The following is a 19,661-nucleotide window of genomic DNA, read 5'->3' on the forward strand; positions in this document are numbered from 1 at the left end:
GAATGGTTTTGTTTGGATTGTTGTTTTACGCCCCTCGGCAATATTCCAGCTATATGGCGGCGGCCTGTAAATAATCGAGTCTGGACAAGACAGTCCAGTGATCAACACCATGAGCATCGATCTACGCAACTGGGAAACGATGACATGTGTCAACCAAGTCAGCGAGCATGACCAACTGATCCCTTTAATCGCCTCTTACCACAACAAAGAATGGCTTTCATGGATTGATATCCTTAATACACAGTTGAAGGTATCATCTGTGTTGTTACTGGGGTATTCGTTGCAACTACAATGAAACGGATAAAACCAAGGGGTATGCTGGACACCGGTCCGACCCAATCGTCCCCACTGGCCCTTTCCGCAAACTGCAAGAAGATTCAGGCCTCCTGTCGATGAATGTGATATGCAAAAATACGACAAGCCAATCTGAATGAGTGTAAGGATTGAGGTGCTACGATAAAAATAATCCCGAGTTCTCAAATCTGTTGTGACATGTGATCGTTTAATAGTTATAGATAGGAGCATCAATTAAGCCCCTGAACCAAGGGAATTTTCAAACAGGTGGTCATACGTTGTATTATGGAATGCACAAGCATATGTTTCACGCAGTATCTCAAAAGCACATCGCGTTATACATTCCAGTATGTTGGTCTACAGTTTTCTCAACAACATTTAACGGTTTTTGACATGGCAAAACGTAGGCGTTCAGAAATACACAACAGCATGTTATTGGCATGTATAACTCAGGGATGTCCCGTTGCAACATTGGCACCAACGTGAACATTAACCACACGGTTATTATTCGTATTAGAGGATTCTCATGCTCGTAATTGAAGTGTCAGTATGAGGAGACTGCCAAACGTTTACCATGTGACGGGTGCCTCACTGATGTGGCGCCTGTAGAGCTTCATACAATAAGACCAATAAATATCTGAACACTGTGAGCAGTCAAATATCAATTTTATATTTGATTTTGTTTTAAATACATTAATAAAGTGGGTGGTGCTTGATGTATGCTAATGTGTCATCTTGACATTACAAATGACACAGATAATACACGTGCGTTTGTTTATATGACGACACCTATGTTTTCCTTTTGAGTATTTGAATAGTCTATTCATCTATCAGTTCGATACATTTACCATATTGATAGCGGATTGCAGATCACACATACTTTTATCGAGACATGCAGTTTTCCTGCAATCAACACTTATAAATTGAGAAGTAATTATAACTTAAATATATGAATGTGTACGAAGGAGTTTTGAATAATGAAACTGTGTGTGTGAAATTGCGATTGAACGCAATCCTATTATTCCGAACCCTCGAAATTCTAATTCTATTTTTTAACTATTAAAGGTAACTGTTGCTCTTTTTACTCTAATATAGCTGTAATATGCTTCCAGAATTGGTTCAGGGGACATACATGCACTGAATCTAAAAGTTTTAGGCATCCAAACTTGACAATTATTAGTGATCTTGTTTTGACAAACTGTATATGGACTTCGTATACCTGAAAAAGAATATATAATTGTAATCGCCTATACAGGGTGAAAAATCACATTTTCAATTCTTACAAGCAAGGGGAAATCTGAAGAGGATAATTTATAATAAACCGGCTTATATTAAACTTTAAAAGCATATTTAGAAATGTACATGTAGCTGAGAATAATTACGTTTGAATATATTTCCAACAAATTCTTGCTGTTTTGTTCATTTGATTAGCAGTAGTATTATTTCAAGAAGGTTTAATTCTACAAAATCTAATGTGAAAGTGTTTCTGAAATATTTAATGCTGTAGGAATTACTGCAGAATATGCGTTTTCGTTCTTGTCTGAAATAGTTTTGCGGCTTATTCGCTATTTGGCTTGTCGCGGAATAACACGAGTTCTCCCGAATGGGGCGTGATCATGTAACATTTTGCAGCGCAACAAACACTGGGAACCCGTTTTAACCCGAGTGGCGTTCTTTCCGTTTTGGTTTCGATTTAGTTGCTCTTTTATATTTTACGCTATTTCCATTTTTCAATTTTGATTTCGGTCAACCATATTAAACATGATTAAACATGCCTTACCGTGTTAAAATCAGAGAAGCTGCTTTCTTCTCTTTGCTTGTCGATTGAGACAGGAAGGGACAACTGTGCTCTTCAGAAGGAAAAAGCTACATGAACAAACGTTAATGGCAAGCTGTGAATGGACGAATCGATTGATGTATTGTCTATTTATGTAATTATGCATACTGCCATTAATGGAGCTCCGAAATCTCCACAGAACAATCTGACAGGGTGTTATATCTGCAAATATATTTCGCAAAAATTGTTTAATCTAAGCCTATATATTTTCTTCAAAGTCACTTAGCATTAAATCATGTTCGGACAATATCTGCAGTTGAATATGAATATTAAGCTCCATGAAAAATCCAATCTTTCACTGGTGAGAACAAAATGATATTCATTGACGGACGACGGTGTGACGAAGGTTTCTAACATATAATATTGTCTGGCTGAGAATGAAAACAACCTGAACTTGATGCTGGACTGTTTAAACTCGTGGTGTCAAGAGAACAAGATGACTGTGAATCAAGCCAAATCTAAGGTTAGTCACTTCCGGAATCCGGCAACTCCTAGGACAGAATCCTCGTTTCTATGTGGGGACATCGAACTGGAGGTATCAGACAGCTACACCTATCTTGGACTGTTTCTTACTGAATTTTTAGACTACAGGCGAATGGGCAAGGTGGCAGCAACTTCAGCAAGTCGGACGCTTGGACTCCTCATATCTAAGTACAAAGTGATGGGAGGAATGAGATACCAGACGTACACTTAGCTCTGCGAATCTATGGTCTGGTCTGTAGTTGAATATAGAGCGGCAATCTGGGGCCAATACACCGTGCCAGCTGTTAATGCTTTACATAATAGAGCCATGCGGTTCCATATGGGACTCAACAAATACGTGCCAAATGCAGCCTTGGTTGGTGATATGGGATGGATTCCACCGTGTGTGAGACAATGGAGAAGCGCTGTAAAGTTCTATAAACGTTTAAGTTCCATACACCATGATCGGGTCTTATCTAAGGTTTTTATCTGGAGCAACACTCAAGCAGAACGTCGCAAGCGGAACTGGAGTAAACGAGTCCATGATAAGTTGAGAAGTGTGAACTTGATCATTTTATCCCTCTGAACAACGATTTTCACACCTGTTTTATCTCATCTGAACTATGTGCCAAAGTCCAGGAGAGTTTTAGAGCCAGTTGGCAAACTGATGTGCAAAGGACTCACAGTAAGAGAAGTGTGGGAGGGAATAAGCTGCAGCTGTACAGTCATGTTAAGAGGGATATCTGTGTTGAACCCTATATTTTTAATTCCATTTCCAGAAGCAATAGAAGTGCCCTAGCTAAAGTCAGGTGCGGAGTAGCCCCTATACACATAGAGACTGGACGGTACACTAATACACCGGTGGAGGAGAGAACGTATGTTTATTGTAAGGATGAAGTTGAGGATGAAATCCATGTTTTACTACACTGTCCCCTTTATAATGATATACGTTTTACCTTCCTAAGTAAATGTTCAAATAGCTGTGATAATTGTAATGATTTTACAGATATACAGAAAGTTAGTTTCATCTTAGCCAATCCGAATATTGTTTTTTATTCTGCCAAAACCTGCAAGCTTTTACTTCAGAAACGGAAACAAATTTTATATGGTAATAGGTAATGGTTTTATATTGTGTATGTATACGTATATTGTTCATTGTTCTTCGTTATTATAGTAATAATAACTTCTATGTGTATATAGTTTTCATAGTGTGTGTATAGGTTCTTAGATAACAGTCTCTCGTAACCCAGAAAGGGTGGCTCACTGTTTCATTGTACTTGTATTGTGCATTGTTACTATGCGCTTGTGAGGTGAGACTTTAATAAACTATCTGTCTGTCTGTCTGTCTGTCCGGGACAGGATGTGTAACGACGTATGAGAGGCGTGTATGTGTCATAGCCGTGACGGGATGTGTAACGACGTATGAGAGGCGTGTATGTGCTATAGCCGTGACGGGATGTGTAACGACGTATGAGAGACGTGTGTGTGTCATAGCCGTGGCGGGATGTGTAACGACGTACGAGAGGCGTGTATGTGCTATAGCCGTGACTGGATATGCATCAACGTTCGAGAGGCGTGTATATGTCATAGCCTTGACGGGGTTTGAAACGATTTATGGGAGGCGTGTATGGGCTATAGCCGTGACGGGGTGTGTAACGACGTATGAGAGGCGTGTATGTGCTATAGCCGTGACGGGAGGTGTAACGACGTATGAGAGGCGTGTATGTGCTATAGCCATGACGGGATGTGTAACGACGTATGAGAGGCGTGTATGTGCTATAGCCGTGACGGGATGTGTAACGACGTATGAGAGGCGTGTATGTGCTATAGCCGTGACGGGATGTGTAACGACGTATGAGAGGCGTGTATGTGCTATAGCCATGACGGGATGTGTAACGACGTATGAGAGGCGTGTATGTGCTATAGCCGTGACGGGATGTGTAACAACGTATAAGATGCGTGTATGTGCTATAGCCGTGACTGCATGTGTAACGACGTATGAGAGGCGTGTATGTGCTATAGCGGTGACGGGATGTGTAACGACGTATGAGAGGCGTGTATGTGCTATAGCCGTGACGGGATGTGTAACGACGTACGAGAGGCGTGTATGTGTTATAGCCGTGACGGGATGTGTAACGACGTATGAGAGGCGTGTATGTGCTATAACCGTGACGGGATGTGTAACGACGTACGAGAGGCGTGTATGTGTTATAGCCGTGACGGGATGTGTAACGACGTATGAGAGGCGTGTATGTGCTATAACCGTGACGGGATGTGTAACGACGTACGAGAGGCGTGTATGTGTTATAGCCGTGACGGGATGTGTAACGACGTATGAGAGGCGTGTATGTGTTATAGCCGTGACGGGATGTGTAACGACGTATGAGAGGCGTGTATGTGCTATAACCGTGACGGGATGTGTAACGACGTACGAGAGGCGTGTATGTGTTATAGCCGTGACGGGATGTGTAACGACGTATGAGAGGCGTGTATGTGCTATAACCGTGACGGGATGTGTAACGACGTACGAGAGGCGTGTATGTGCCAATGGTTATATTGTTTAGGTATGGTCACAGCTTTGGTGTGAAACCGTAAGTTAGTCTTCCGAAAACTGCTGCCACTCTTATGTTTGATTAAAACAATCAAGATCGACGTTGCTCTCAAAGTGTCTAGTTGAAGAACAGTGCGTAGGCTACATCTAGATACACAAATAAAGCACATATGTCTTAAATCAGGCTGTTGGAAACCGAAGTTACTATCAGCACTGTGGGTACTAAAACGTGACTCTTGTTTTGCAAGATTAGTTGGTTTGTTGTTTAACGCCGCACTCAGCAAATTTTCCAGCTATATGGCGGCGATCTGTAAATAATCAATTCTGAACCAGACAATCCAGTGACCAACAGCATGAGCATCGATCTACGCAATTGGGAACCGATGACATGTGTCAACCAAGTCAGCGAGCCTGACCACCCGATCCCATTAGTCAGCTCTTACGACAAGCATGGGTTACTAAAGATTAATTCTAACCCAGATCTTCACGGGTCTGTTTTGCAAGACAACATGTACGTGATCTATATGTACCAATATATGAGACAACCGTTGTTCCGAATTTTTCAGCTGATGTTGGTAGAGTTAAAAGTGACATCAACATGTTGAACAAGTATTTTTTCCAATCTAGAACGGAAGCATAAGTACCAGTTGATGAATGTGACTGTTATATTGAAATTAAAGGGTGATGACGTACTTTCATATTACTCACTAATAACCCCTGAAATTGGTGGTTGGACCCTGTGATCTGTTACTGATAATAACAGGGACACTGCATCTCAACACACATTTTCGTGTCCCTGTACCCAACAGCCAAATGCTATATTTCCCCGGAATGCCGGAAGATGACTAATTTGTCTAATGACTACCAATTATACGAGCAAACCGGATTTTACTTACTGCTTTAATTCAGTGTGCTTTGCTAACTTTCAAAATTGAAACTATAAAAGTGTGTCATGCCTTTAGGATCTAACATTTGAGAAAATAGTTTTATCTTTTTACAGACTTCAAAGAAATTCAAGTTATTTCATTTTCTTCCTCTTTGCGAGGTCCTAATTGTTTTTGCAGTATTATTGGACTACTGCAGGAATGAAAAACAAATGTATTCTTTAAGAAGACATGATGAACGTCACAACATTAATGCATGTGGCAGGAGCAGATATAGAATTTACTGTACATGTGACTGTACAAATAATCTTCAGAAATAAGTTCATGTCAACGTGATTGTGTATCTGGCTATGCACACCAGCTTTATTACGGAATTATTGTAATAGTTCAATGATGGTATAATTTATAATAAATATTTACACATGCATTAAGGTAATTCAAAGCAATGGTGATACACTCCACGAGCGCACCATGATGTGAGTCAATTAAACGAAATATGGTTCCCACGGGTGATGGGTATGTTGTTTTGAACAAAGAATGCTATTAACCCGTTTATTGTAATTTTAATGTCTAGTTGTAAAGCTTTAAATTATATTGATGTCATTTAATATCGTGCTAAATGCGTTGTGAATTTTGAATGATGTAATGACGAAACAAAGGTGTTGATGATCTTCTGTGTATTGATCAGTGTATTCAGTGTTGGTATTGCTACAGAAACCCGGTAATCACTTCCTTTGTATCTCAGACCACATGGCAGTCTTGTATTACCAAGCATTCTGTCACATGTCATGGTCGAATTGTTCCGTAGCGCATTTCACAACCTTATTATCATTCATAATGGTCCTTGGGCATGATAAGATAGACACCCCTTACGATCGACAAAGTGATATAGAATGTTCCGGGTAAAAATAAAAATACGAATGCAGAGTATCATTTTGCAAATTGAATAACGAAATGTTCTTTTAAAATTCGGTTTTCACATGCTGTTGTGATACGTCAAAAAATATCGATGATACACATCTGCGTTGATTGCGACAAGTGTTAGTGAAAGACAAGTTTAATCGGTGCCTGTATGATCCAGTATGATCCAGTATGATTCAGTTTTATGATTCAGGTTTGACAAGTAAACGTTTCATGATTTATCACTGCCAGCTTTGAATACATACACTTCTGCGACCTCAGATACTTCAGACAATATGTCACATGCTGACTCTTGACAACTCTTCATTCTTCAAGAGGTTAACTATTGCTGCTCTTCGTAGTGGACTGAGTTGATGTGCACTCGTGGCATCATCGAAACAATCCCCGCACAATCCATCTGCTTTGCCATGTCAGCATATGGAGCTAAGTGATTCTATGAGAACTTCATTCGTCAAATTAGTGGCTCACGCCTGTCCGTTTACCATCGATGTTTCAGGCCAGTCTCTCTGAATGAACACAAGCACTCTGTTAATGTAAGCGGCTGCGGGGGAACATATTGAGCGGGCAAGTCTGACGGTATTATCACGATGTTAGACATGTTCTAGTACCACTACCTTAAACATACATGACAGTGACTATCATCAGCTAGCATGTTCTCTGTTCAGCCTACCGAAGTATTTGTCGCACTTCATCAGATTACCTATTATAAAGTACTTGTCTCACAGTGATACCTGTGTGTTACTTACTACATCAGATTACCTATTATAAAGTATTTGTCTCACAGTGATACCTGTGTGTTACTTACTACATCACATTACCTATTATAAAGTATTTGTCTCACAGTGATACCTAGCTGTGAGTTACTTACTACATAAGATTATCAATTATATAGTATTTGTCTCACAGTGATACCTTTGCGTTACTCACTACATCGGATTATCAATTATAAAGTATTTGTCTCACAGTTATACCTGTGTGTTACTTACTACATCAGATTACCTATTATAAAGTATTTGTCTCACAGTGATACCTAGCTGTGTGTTACTTACTACATCAGATAACCAATTATAAAGTATTTGTCTCACAGTGATACCTGTGTGTTACTTACTACATCAGATTATCAATTATATAGTATTTGTCTCACAGTGATACCTGTGTGTTACTTACTACATCAGATTATCAATTATAAAGTATTTGTCTCACAGTGATACCTAGCTGTGTGTTACTTACTACATCAGATAACCAATTATAAAGTATTTGTCTCACAGTGATACCTGTGTGTTACTTACTACATCAGATTACCTATTATAAAGTGTTTGTCTCACAGTGATATCTGTGTGTTACTTACTACATCAGATTACCTATTATAAAGTATATGTCTCACAGTGATACCTGTGTGTTACTTACTACATCAGATTACCTATTATAAAGTGTTTGTCTCACAGTGATACCTGTGTGTTACTTACTACATCAGATTACCAATTATAAAGTATTTGTCTCACAGTGATACTTGTGTGTTACTTACTACATCAGATTACCTATTATAAAGTATTTGTCTCACAGTGATACTTGTGTGTTACTTACTACATCAGATTACCTATTATAAAGTGTTTGTCTCACTGTGATATCTGTGTGTTACTTACTACATCAGATTACCAATTATAAAGTATTTGTCTCACAGTGATACCTGTGTGTTACTTACTACATCAGATTACCAATTATAAAGTATTTGTCTCACAGTGATACCTGTGTGTTACTTACTACATCAGATTATCAATTATAAAGTATTTGTCTCACAGTGATACCTGTGTGTTACTTACTACATCGGATTATCAATTATAAAGTATTTGTCTCACAGTGATACCTGTGTGTTACTTACTACATCAGATTATCAATTATATAGTATTTGTCTCACAGTGATACCTGTGTGTTACTTACTACATCGGATTATCAATTATAAAGTATTTGTCTCACAGTGATACCTAGCTGTGTGTTACTTACTACATCAGATTACCAATTATAAAGTATTTGTCTCACAGTGATACTTGTGTGTTACTTACTACATCAGAATTACCTATTATAAAGTATTTGTCTCACAGTGATACTTGTGTGTTACTTACTACATCAGATTACCTATTATAAAGTGTTTGTCTCACAGTGATATCTGTGTGTTACTTACTACATCAGATTACCTATTATAAAGTATATGTCTCACAGTGATACCTGTGTGTTACTTACTACATCAGATTACCTATTATAAAGTGTTTGTCTCACAGTGATACCTGTGTGTTACTTACATCAGATTACCAATTATAAAGTATTTGTCTCACAGTGATACCTGTGTGTTACTTACTACATCAGATTACCAATTATAAAGTATTTGTCTCACAGTGATACCTGTGTGTTACTTACTACATCAGATTATCTATTATAAAGTATTTGTCTCACAGTGATACCTGTGTGTTACTTACTACATCAGATTACCAATTATAAAGTATTTGTCGCACAGTGATACCTGTGTGTTACTTACTACATCAGATTATCAATTATATAGTATTTGTCTCACAGTGATACCTGTGTGTTACTTACTACATCAGATTATCAATTATATAGTATTTGTCTCACAGTGATACCTGTGTGTTACTTACTACATCAGATTATCAATTATAAAGTATTTGTCTCACAGTGATACCTAGCTGTGTGTTACTTACTACATCAGATTATCAATTATAAAGTATTTGTCTCACAGTGATACCTGTGTGTTACTTACTACATCCGATTATCAATTATAAAGTATTTGTCTCACAGTAATACCTGTGTGTTACTTACGACATCTGATTACCATTGATGAAGTATTTCTCTCCACACGGAGAAGATGTTAATAACAATTTTACCTTATAATGTTTCTTGTTTCCCAGACGGTACCAACGGGCGTCATATGATAATTTCCCAAAAGTATTTTAATAAGAGCTACAGCGATCAAGGCGCACCAATTAAGCGGGACACACCAATGACCAGAGTGAAGGCCCTTTTTGGCTATTAGCACGGGAAAATCTGCAATTTAACATTCATTGGCTATAGTTGTGACCATTATGTGACAGGTACCTTTGTTCATACCATGGAATATAGAGAAATAATGTCCATATCATCTGCACTTAACATTAGCTTTGGTACATACTGTGTTCCAATGTTGACAATTAAACCAATAAGGTGACACTGTATAAACGTTGACAACAATTGCGAATATAACGAAAGAGGAGAAGAAAAAACATGAAAGGTCGAGTGGCAGTGTGAAAAAAAATTTAACATGCACATACAAAGATGAATGGAATCCTCAAGGCAGCAACTTTTAATATCCGCTAATATTGTTGAATAAGCTTTACAGGGTAAGATAGTTATTGAGCAACCAATGTTCTTTATGTCAAAAGGTTGATAACATTACGTCAACCATAGACTTCAGTGCAGTTTCTTTGTAGTCTTGATGTGTATCTTATATCCTGTATCTCATGTGCCGCCTCTCCCGCAGGAGACTAGTCACAGAACTTCGCCGTATGCCTCAATATAGAAGGTAAACTTATTGGTCTCTTGTCCTCCAGGAGTATGGTTACGGAGTTTCGCAGTATGGTTCAATCTCAAAAGAGAATCCTGTTTTTCGAGGTAGACATCATGGTCCTATGTCTCATGAGACGCCTCTCTTCCAGGAGACAACATTCACCTATGAAGAGCTGACTGAGGACTACCCAAGGTACCCGGATGTGCAGGATCTTGATATGTCAACAGTCAACCCAGAGGACATTTTGGTACGTACGTTCCTAAAAATATGTCTCGTGCCTGCTGACCTACCAGTAGCTGTCAATCCGACTAAGTATATATATGTTACCTTCATGCATCTTCGGATGTACTATAAACGTCAAAAGAAACACAGAACATATTCCTGTAACGTAAACAGTACTTTTACTTACGACATACATATTTATTAACACATAAACACTTAGTAATAATTCCTGATCTGCATTATTATGTTTCATCGGAGTACTTTGTGTATTAACCCGTGAAGATCCGGGCTAGAATATTGATCTTCAGTAACCCGTGCTTGTCGTAAGAGGCGACTAACGGGACCGGGTGGTCAGGCTCGCTGACTTGGTTGACACATGTCATCGGTTCCCAATTGCGCAGATCGATGCTCATGCTGTTGGTCACTGGATTGTATGGTCCAGACTCGATTATTTACAGACCGCCGTCATATAGCTTGAATATTGCTGAGTGCGGCTTAAAACTAAACTCACTCACTCACTCACTTTGTGTTTTTGTTTGTACATTCTGAAAATGTATTGGCACAATCATTCAAAGTATATACATGTATTTCAAATTTGTCACGAAGATTCCAGCAAAGGCATAACGCGACACCATTGTATCTGAAAACACTAGACATTGGTGTAAAAACAATGTCACGCATGTCATGGTGATATAAGCGTGTTTTATCACACACTGATTGATTTGGAATCTGAATCCTCCGCGTCATACATCATCGTGCAGGGGAATTGCTTCTATTTCTGTCACACGTGTCCGGATGTACAACTATGGTGTAGCTGCTTCTTTAGAATCATCTCAAATTCGCCCTTTCTCCCACATAAACCTGAAGCCCCTCGCAATCGATTCTTATTGTGGTTTGTATGATCATGTTCTCCACTCATCGTATGACTTTGTATTGAGAGTTATGTTTAGTTAGAATTCACATTATTTCGAAGAAGAGGGCACCACCTCAGTGGTATAAGGTAGCGTGCGTGCATAAATGACCTTTCATACCTGCTCACGATCCCGCTACAGGATCCTGTTTGCACGTCATCGATGTTATGGCTATCACGATTAAACACGCGTTTGTGGCACTACACCAGTAAACAGATATGATGTTGTGGCATCACTGTATCTTAATATTACAATCGTGAATAGTTCTAATATTCTATGTGGGGCAGTAAGGCATCAGAGGCTTGGCGGATATTAATGTACTAATATAATCCTATGGGATACCAATCAGAAGCTATAAGAACAAACATTAGAAAGCGTATAGCATTGAATTAACTCAACGACAAAGATTAATGAAATTTAAGTATGAGGATAATAATACAGTTTTCTGGACGTGCCTGCGTATTTACAAATGTGCGCCATTTTGTACCAAATGTAACCTGGGGTCAAAGTATACGTTGAACCAGTGATGTAACTCTGGTGCAACCAACCAACAGATCAACTTGGATTACATCTAGTTTCTTATAAAACTAACTCAAGTCTTAAGCAAGGTCTAGTAATTTGGTGATAAAGGTGACACCAATCACTTTGATCAACCTTGTGCCTCTTGCATTCAGTGTTAAATGGTTCAACCTTGAACTGCCAAGTGAAAAGTCAATCCTCGACAACAACAAATTATAAGTCCCCATTCTTCAGTTAGTATCAGCAGTATGTACGTATGGGGATGCTATTTACAGGTGACTTCAACTGAAAACATACTACATCTGCTAAAAGCATCTGTAAGAAATATTAAAAGTGTTTCGTATAAAGTGGAGTAATTGTTAAAAGCACTGTCAACTTCATTTTGCGCTGTTCCTCTCTACAGCATCTCCACGATGCCTGGACGTTGATTTTCAGCGGGTTGTTGCGAAATTTACGCTTAAACAAAGTGTTTTGACAATTATGATTTGTGTTGAGTGAATATGCACGTTTCTTTCAAATACTCATCCAAACGATCTGTGCGCAGAAATCATTCTTGATACAAATACTCTATGTGAATGTGTTTCGCATGGACATACACGAACATAAACTTATACATACATTGAGGATATTGGCTAGATCCCAGCTTGCAGACAAAAATTCTAAGAGTTTATGGTCTCGGCATTTACCTTGAATATTGATTTGAAACAAAAATATGTTCGTGTATCACTTGTAACACAATGTTTATTCTTTCTTTCAATCGACATGACTATCACCCCACCAAGGTTTGCTATGTTTTCAATGTATGGGGTTTGTTTTATATTGATCTTTGATATTGATCGAAACAAATATTTGACCGAGTTAGTTGACATAGTTTAAACGTCATGTTATTCAGGGAAAAAAAAAGCTATAAGCCTATCTGAACAGACTTAGAGGTACTGAGGGACCTCCACGTGGGGCACAAGCTTCGTCAAGCATCTCGTTGTATGACTGGATGCAGCCGTGGTTTGGGCGGCATAATGTTAGAGTCGTCCCTGTCAGACCTGGTGTCTTGGGGATGTTCTATGACAGGCTGTAGAGGGGAAATTAGCCTAAATAGGACAAGGATGTTATTCGTCTCTTCTTGATTGCAATAACATCATCGATCTTAGCATAACAATCCTGTTACCTTCCAAGTATGAGTTCAGGACATTATACACCGTTTGGTTTATTTCATTGTCACTGAGACCATGTTAAGGTTCGTTTAGGTTAAACAACACGCTTATCTGCAATGTCATATAGAAGAAGAGTGCTAGTGTTACCGGGTTTGTATAAGAATGACATGGATAAGAGGGGGTATGACAGGGAGGGTGTGAGAAGGAGGGTTGACAGGGAAGGTCTGACAGAGAGGGTATAAAACGGAGGCGTTTCAGTGAAGGTATGGCGCGGAGGGTATGGCAGTAGAGTTATGACAGGTGGGTGTTATCAGGAGGATATCACAAGGAGAGTATGACATGGAAGGTATGACATGGTGATATGACATTGAGGAGGGTATGACAGTGGGAGTATGACAGCTAGTGTATAAAAAGGAGATATGACACAGAGGCTATGAGAAGGTGGGTTGACAGGCAAGGTCTGACAGGGAATGTATAAAATGGAGGTATGCCACTGAAGGTAGAGCAAGGAGTGTATGACAGGAAATCTTGACAGGTGGGTATGACAAGGGAGGTATGACAGGGAAGGTCTGACAGGGAGTATATAAGTATGTACGTGAGTGTAATATAGTTTAAGAGGGTATATGTGAGAATGGGAGGGAGTGTATGGGTGTTTGAAAGAGAGAGCGTCTTAAAGTCAAGAAGAATAGACATCTGATATAATGGGCATCGTGTAATATAGATAAACATGTGTAATCTATTCTTGCATATTCCTATCTGAACCGTTAATCACCTTCAATAATATTCACGAAGGTTGCATAACGACAGTTTATACATTACGACCTACTTCAAACTTAATGTAAATTTACATAATTGGACGTACGGTTCAATATGTAGATCATTTCACAATTACAGATGCATGTACTTACTGACATTCAGTGTTGATTTCTCAACGAACCTCGCAGTCGGTTGTTTACAGTCATTAGAACATGCGTCGTTTACATCCCCATTGTTTACCCCAGGAGTCTCAGTTGTGATTGTCGGTGTGTTTCCGCATAGCGGTAGATTAAACATCTCCGAGAAGTTCCATCTGTCATTGAACTGAGCAGGCTAATAATTCCGGGTCCTGATACAGATAGGACGGGTTATTTGCATTAGTTAATTATGATAGGGTGCGTATGAAATTATATAAGTGTATTTGCTGTGACCATAGGCGATTTACAGACAGATCAAGTTCCTCGCTTCATGTGGCGGGGAAGTAACCCGAGTATTGCCCACAATAATAATAACGAAAATGTAATTGTCTGATCATGAGGAGAGCAAAGATGCTGTTGGACAGGAAAAGTCCAATGGTTTAATATATATGAATTTTGTCTCTGATGTTTAATGTCTTGACATGACTGAGTGAGTGAGTGAGTGAGTTTGGTTTGTACTCGGCCTTTAGCAATATTTCAGCAACATCACGGCGGGGGACACCAGAAATGGGCTTCACACATTGTACCCATATGGGGATTCGAACCCGGGTCTTCCACGTGACGAGCCAACGCTTTAACCACTAGGCTACCCCACCGCCCCGTCTTGACATGAACAACATAGTGTAAATAATGAGAACAGTATTGTCGTGTGTCGTGGTGAATGTGATGATCTGTGGGTGTCGTGTTCCAGGACGTGAGCCGCTACATGAACTCCTGCCCCTACACCGTATTCCACAACACAGCTGTACCTCAGGTATTCAACCTGTTCAGAAGCATGGGGCTGCGCCATCTACCGGTTATAAATCACCAGGGGCAGGTAACCACACCTAAACGTCTTGCATTGATCCGCATGTCTATGCATCCTTGTACGAAGCCACTGATTCAGCGCTCGCCTGTTGTATATACAAAAATCGATATAAATCAGTGTTGGAAAACATCTAGGCATCGCAATAATAATAAAAAATGGTTAGATAAGTGATGGAAAGTTGGAAAGTCAGGCGTACCCTCTTACAAGCGTGTTATCTCCATGTTTTTAACTCATCGCCATACTGTGGCTGCTTTCATGTGCAGCTCGCTTTATGCCACTGATGCACCTTCACACCAGTTTCAATACCTATACGCAGATCTTTTTCTTTTGGGAAATGTTCTTTTAAATGTTTATATATTTTCGGCTGTGGTATAGATAATCGGGTAAATTTTATAGAATATGGGGGCACTATATACTTAGATACTATGACTGTGGATGTCAGAGCAGTCATAAAGTGTTTGGTCCTCGAGGGCCACCCGGCGAAGCACGTCGAAGAGCGATTGACAGCAGTGCGAGTTCTGAGTCCCATGGGGTACTCGTGACCTGAAACTAGCGACATGTGCATGTTAATATTACGTTTATGTGAATGATATAAACCATTCTTCAATATCATACAGTTATTTTTATCATGCACATATCAGAAGTATTTCAGGCTCAAACCTTTTGACAGCCATTCGCATGGTTTCATGTCGAAATAGGTAAGCCAATCTCATCTACAAAAATAGTAGCAAGACTTATGTTGAATATAGTTCAGCTGGCCTCAAGTCGAACAGTTCAGCCAGCCCGATATGGAAGAGGTTATCCTGCTTCATGTGGAATGGCTAAGTGTTAACTTGTAACCCTGATGTCAGGGTTCATGTTCGTGTATTCTACTTGCAGCTGGTGGGGATGATAACTCGACACAACCTCACCCACCACTACCTTGAAGAGAAGCTGCATCACCATGGCAACAACCACTGAAATGATGGGTGGCAAAGGTCGAGGCACGATTATTTATGAAGCGCCGTCATAGAGCTGGAATGTTGCTGTGTGCAGCGCCAAGAAACAAACAATCACGAAGTTCTTTCAGTCTTACTACTGTTAATTGAAACCTTAAAGTATGGGGCACACTGTTTAAAACTGGAAATTTAAAAGCAGCTGTTGAAAGGAATATTTACCTATTATTGACAATTTAAAGACAAAATAGTACCAGTGCAGGTGTTGGTTTCGTTTGACTATGTTCGAACTCATTACAGAGAATAAGGTGAAAGCCGTCACGACGTCTTTAACTCTTGCACCAAGAACTCAAGCAGTACAGAAAATAGAACAAAAAAGCTTGATTAAACTTTACTTACATCTTAACAAATTGAAATCCTTTTTACAGATGAGCATTAGTCGAACGCCATCCACCTTTTTATATATCAGGGAAACACTACTTAGTGTTATGTATATGATTTGAAAAAAACACATTCCGCGTATAATAATAGTAAATGTTGGAGATCTTCGAGTCGTTTCATTACTTTTTGCCAGAAGAGTCTGTCATCACGGTCATTGGTATTCCTCTGTCGTCCAGTGTTTGGACAATTCTTCACTTCACCGCTGGCCTCCTGCTCTCTCATAAATTGACTAACAACCATGTGGTTAATGTTCAAGCTACCACCTATGTTGCGCCAGGACATCCCTGTGATCTGCAGGCCAGTAACTTGCCATCGAGTATTTTCTGAAAGTCATCGTACTGCCAAGTCAGGAACAGTTCATTTTTTAGCTTTTGTCTTTCAAATCAGTTTAGAAATTTGTAAGGCATTTATGAAATGTAAACTGTGATGTGCTTATCGCTTTCGTATCTCGTCAACATGCAACCCATAGCTTTTGAGGTATTGTGTACATTCCAGAATACCAGATTGTAATCGCGTGTTTGGATCAAAGCAAGTGGTGCTCAGATAATGTTCATGTGTATTTTTCGAAAATTATTTCCCGCTGTGTTGCCTTTCCTAGACCAACTAAGATGTATGCATTTAAACCACTTTTCCCTGCCTGTGGCATCTTCCGACAAACATGAGGTATTAACGAAATATTCTGATCAGGACACGCACGTTGAACGTTTTAGTACTGTACAGAGGCTGTAACTATAACATACACAGTCGCTAGAGATATTGACCCACAAAATGGTAAATAAAAAGTACAGTTCAGTGTAACGGTCACAGGGACGGGTTCCGAGGCCCCCGAGAGGATCAGGGGTGCTTATAATTACCCCCGTTTATGACACTGAGTTGGTCATCAGCCCTTTGCCCGTGCTCACTGAATTCACCAAGGTCACTTTGGCACTTCTACAAACACCCGTTCAACGACACTGAGCCCCATCTTCTGGATGTCCATCTCCTGTCATCACGTTATAGCCGGCTGTCTTCTCAGAAACCACAGAAGTATTTACAGCTATTGTTTTCAGAGAAGATTGGCTCAAAGGAGGAAATGACATATATTTAGAATGATTGATAACATTAAATTGTTGGTTATTCACTTCACGAAACCTACCATTCAAAACAGCACTAAGACGACGTTATGTTTTCATCTAATCTTCAACTGATTCTGGTGAGTGACTGAGTGACTGGCGAGTGAAGACATACAATTGGATGATGATGTTGATGCGATGAATTGGCCGGTTATTACACATAATTCAATTAAGTAAAACACTGGCAGCTTAATTGTACCACATAAGGTTCCTTGTTCTGAATTCGTCATCCTAAATACATACATATTTTCTTCAAGAAGACTTAGACTCCAGGCACCTTAACTCAGTACAATAAACTATAAACGACGAAAGACAATTCCATCATATATACTGTGAGAAAAGAAGTGTGCGCTAAATAAATGGTGTAAACAATTTAACAAAAACATAATATACGTTATCAAAAACGTTACTTGACTAAACACGGTAGCCGATGCATCGTAATCTCAAGGCCAAAAACACACTGCGATACGTCAGCATTTGGTAATATTTTTTTGTTTCTTTTATTTTTAGCTAACATAACAAATAGGTGTATATTTTCCTTCCCCCGTCAGTTACTATTCGAAGGTTGATGGATAAGGTCTAAACTTCACATAGAAGGAATTAAGTAAAAGTGAAATCTTCTTCTTGTGCACACAGTATGCAGGGGAGTCAATTGAACATATTTCGAAGGTACAAATGAGGTGTCTCTAACCTTTGGAAAATTGACAATCCTGAGAAACGCGCAATGATTTCTTCGTTAATCTGGTGAGCAATTTGTATAATTATACGATAACACTCATCAATCTGAATTGCAGATGTAACCTTTCTGTTGAGTATGAATTATTTTCCCGAACAAACGGTAGCACCGAGGACTATTTCCCTGCACTGCCAGCACTGCATATGGAATGAATGGGCTTTTGCCGTGATAACGTAACGAGCATTGAAATCAAACCCAGTACTACGATTATCCACCATAAGCTGATGCTAGACCTTGCCCAATATTCGGTTGATGCCCCGCATGCTAGAACACTATATTGAGAAGACTTTAGTATGCTTGCTCTCGTGTTTGTTTTGGTGCTGCCAAAATCAACACTGGCGCGGAGAATCTAAATATCATTCTTATCCAAAGTACACGACGACAAACGATTAATGCAGAGATACGCTCGATTTCAAAGTTCTTGTACCAGAGAACCCCTCTTGAATGGAGCGAGGTGTATTTTGTCAATTAATTACACAGCCCAGGCGAAGAGTCCAGGGTATTTGTACGTTTGTTTCTACAAGTTATTTCTGTCGTATTCATCTCGAGTGTTAATCCACTCTTTGTCTTCCTTCAGCTGGATAAGGAGCCCAACTGCTTCTGTGTGTCTTAACAGTTCCGTGTAAACCTCACGTGAGTTAAATGTGTGGTAGTTTGTGAATTCAGGATTTTGTAATATAAAATATCACAAAAAAGTTTATTTTGTGACGCAAGAGAATCTAGTGTAACGGTAGCAGGAAAATGGACTGTGTTTGTTTACTGCTGCTACACCGTATTGACGTAATGCCTTGTCAAACCATTTCTCTGGTGGGAATGTCGTCGGTCTATACTGTGACAACGTGTGTTTTATGTTACTAGAGATTGTACCCATCAGTGTAAATATTCCATGTTTCTGTGTGATTGTGCTGCGAGACATCCAGTTTAAGATTACATTCCTGTGCTTTGACTGATTGTCATTATTACACATCAAATATTATATGTGTGCTTTTTACAGACGTTGTAATAGGGATGTACTTTCTGCTTACATCGTTATAGATAATATATAGTTTTGTTACTGTAATACATACAAATGTTTGTCGTTTTTTACTTGCCTTTTTACATAATTTGTAGTTGTATTTTACTGAAGCAAACTTCACTCGCCAAATGTAGAACGGTTGATGATATATGATCGCAACTGACACTGCTCACTGAGACTGGGCCACGCCACAAACCTGTGAGGTTCGATTCCCGGATGGTCCCTGTGTCTGGGTTTGTCAGCATCACGCACCTGTTCTTGTGTTCCCCCATGGTAAATGTCTTGAACCAGAACTACTTCAGGCTTTTCCCCCACGTCACACTGTGACACGCCGGGATATACCCGGAATACGGCTC

General features: G+C 39.4%; 1 protein-coding gene across 1 annotated transcript in view; it reads left to right on the plus strand.

The window, feature by feature from the left end:
* LOC124273351 (chloride transport protein 6-like) overlaps nucleotides 1–16,549 on the plus strand; it is a 121,192-nt gene extending 104,643 nt beyond the window's left edge. Inside the window, exons 22-24 of the mRNA XM_046708588.1 lie at nucleotides 10,651–10,749; nucleotides 14,950–15,075; nucleotides 15,946–16,549. Coding sequence (XP_046564544.1) covers nucleotides 10,651–10,749; nucleotides 14,950–15,075; nucleotides 15,946–16,026 — 306 coding nt within the window. The 3' untranslated portion in view covers nucleotides 16,027–16,549. The remainder of the gene's footprint in view (nucleotides 1–10,650; nucleotides 10,750–14,949; nucleotides 15,076–15,945) is intronic.
* The last annotated feature ends 3,112 nt before the right edge of the window (nucleotides 16,550–19,661 follow it).

Source organism: Haliotis rubra, unplaced genomic scaffold, assembly GCF_003918875.1.
Source record: "Haliotis rubra isolate DU_JTF1 unplaced genomic scaffold, ASM391887v1 Scf18, whole genome shotgun sequence".
NCBI lineage: Eukaryota > Metazoa > Mollusca > Gastropoda > Lepetellida > Haliotidae > Haliotis > Haliotis rubra.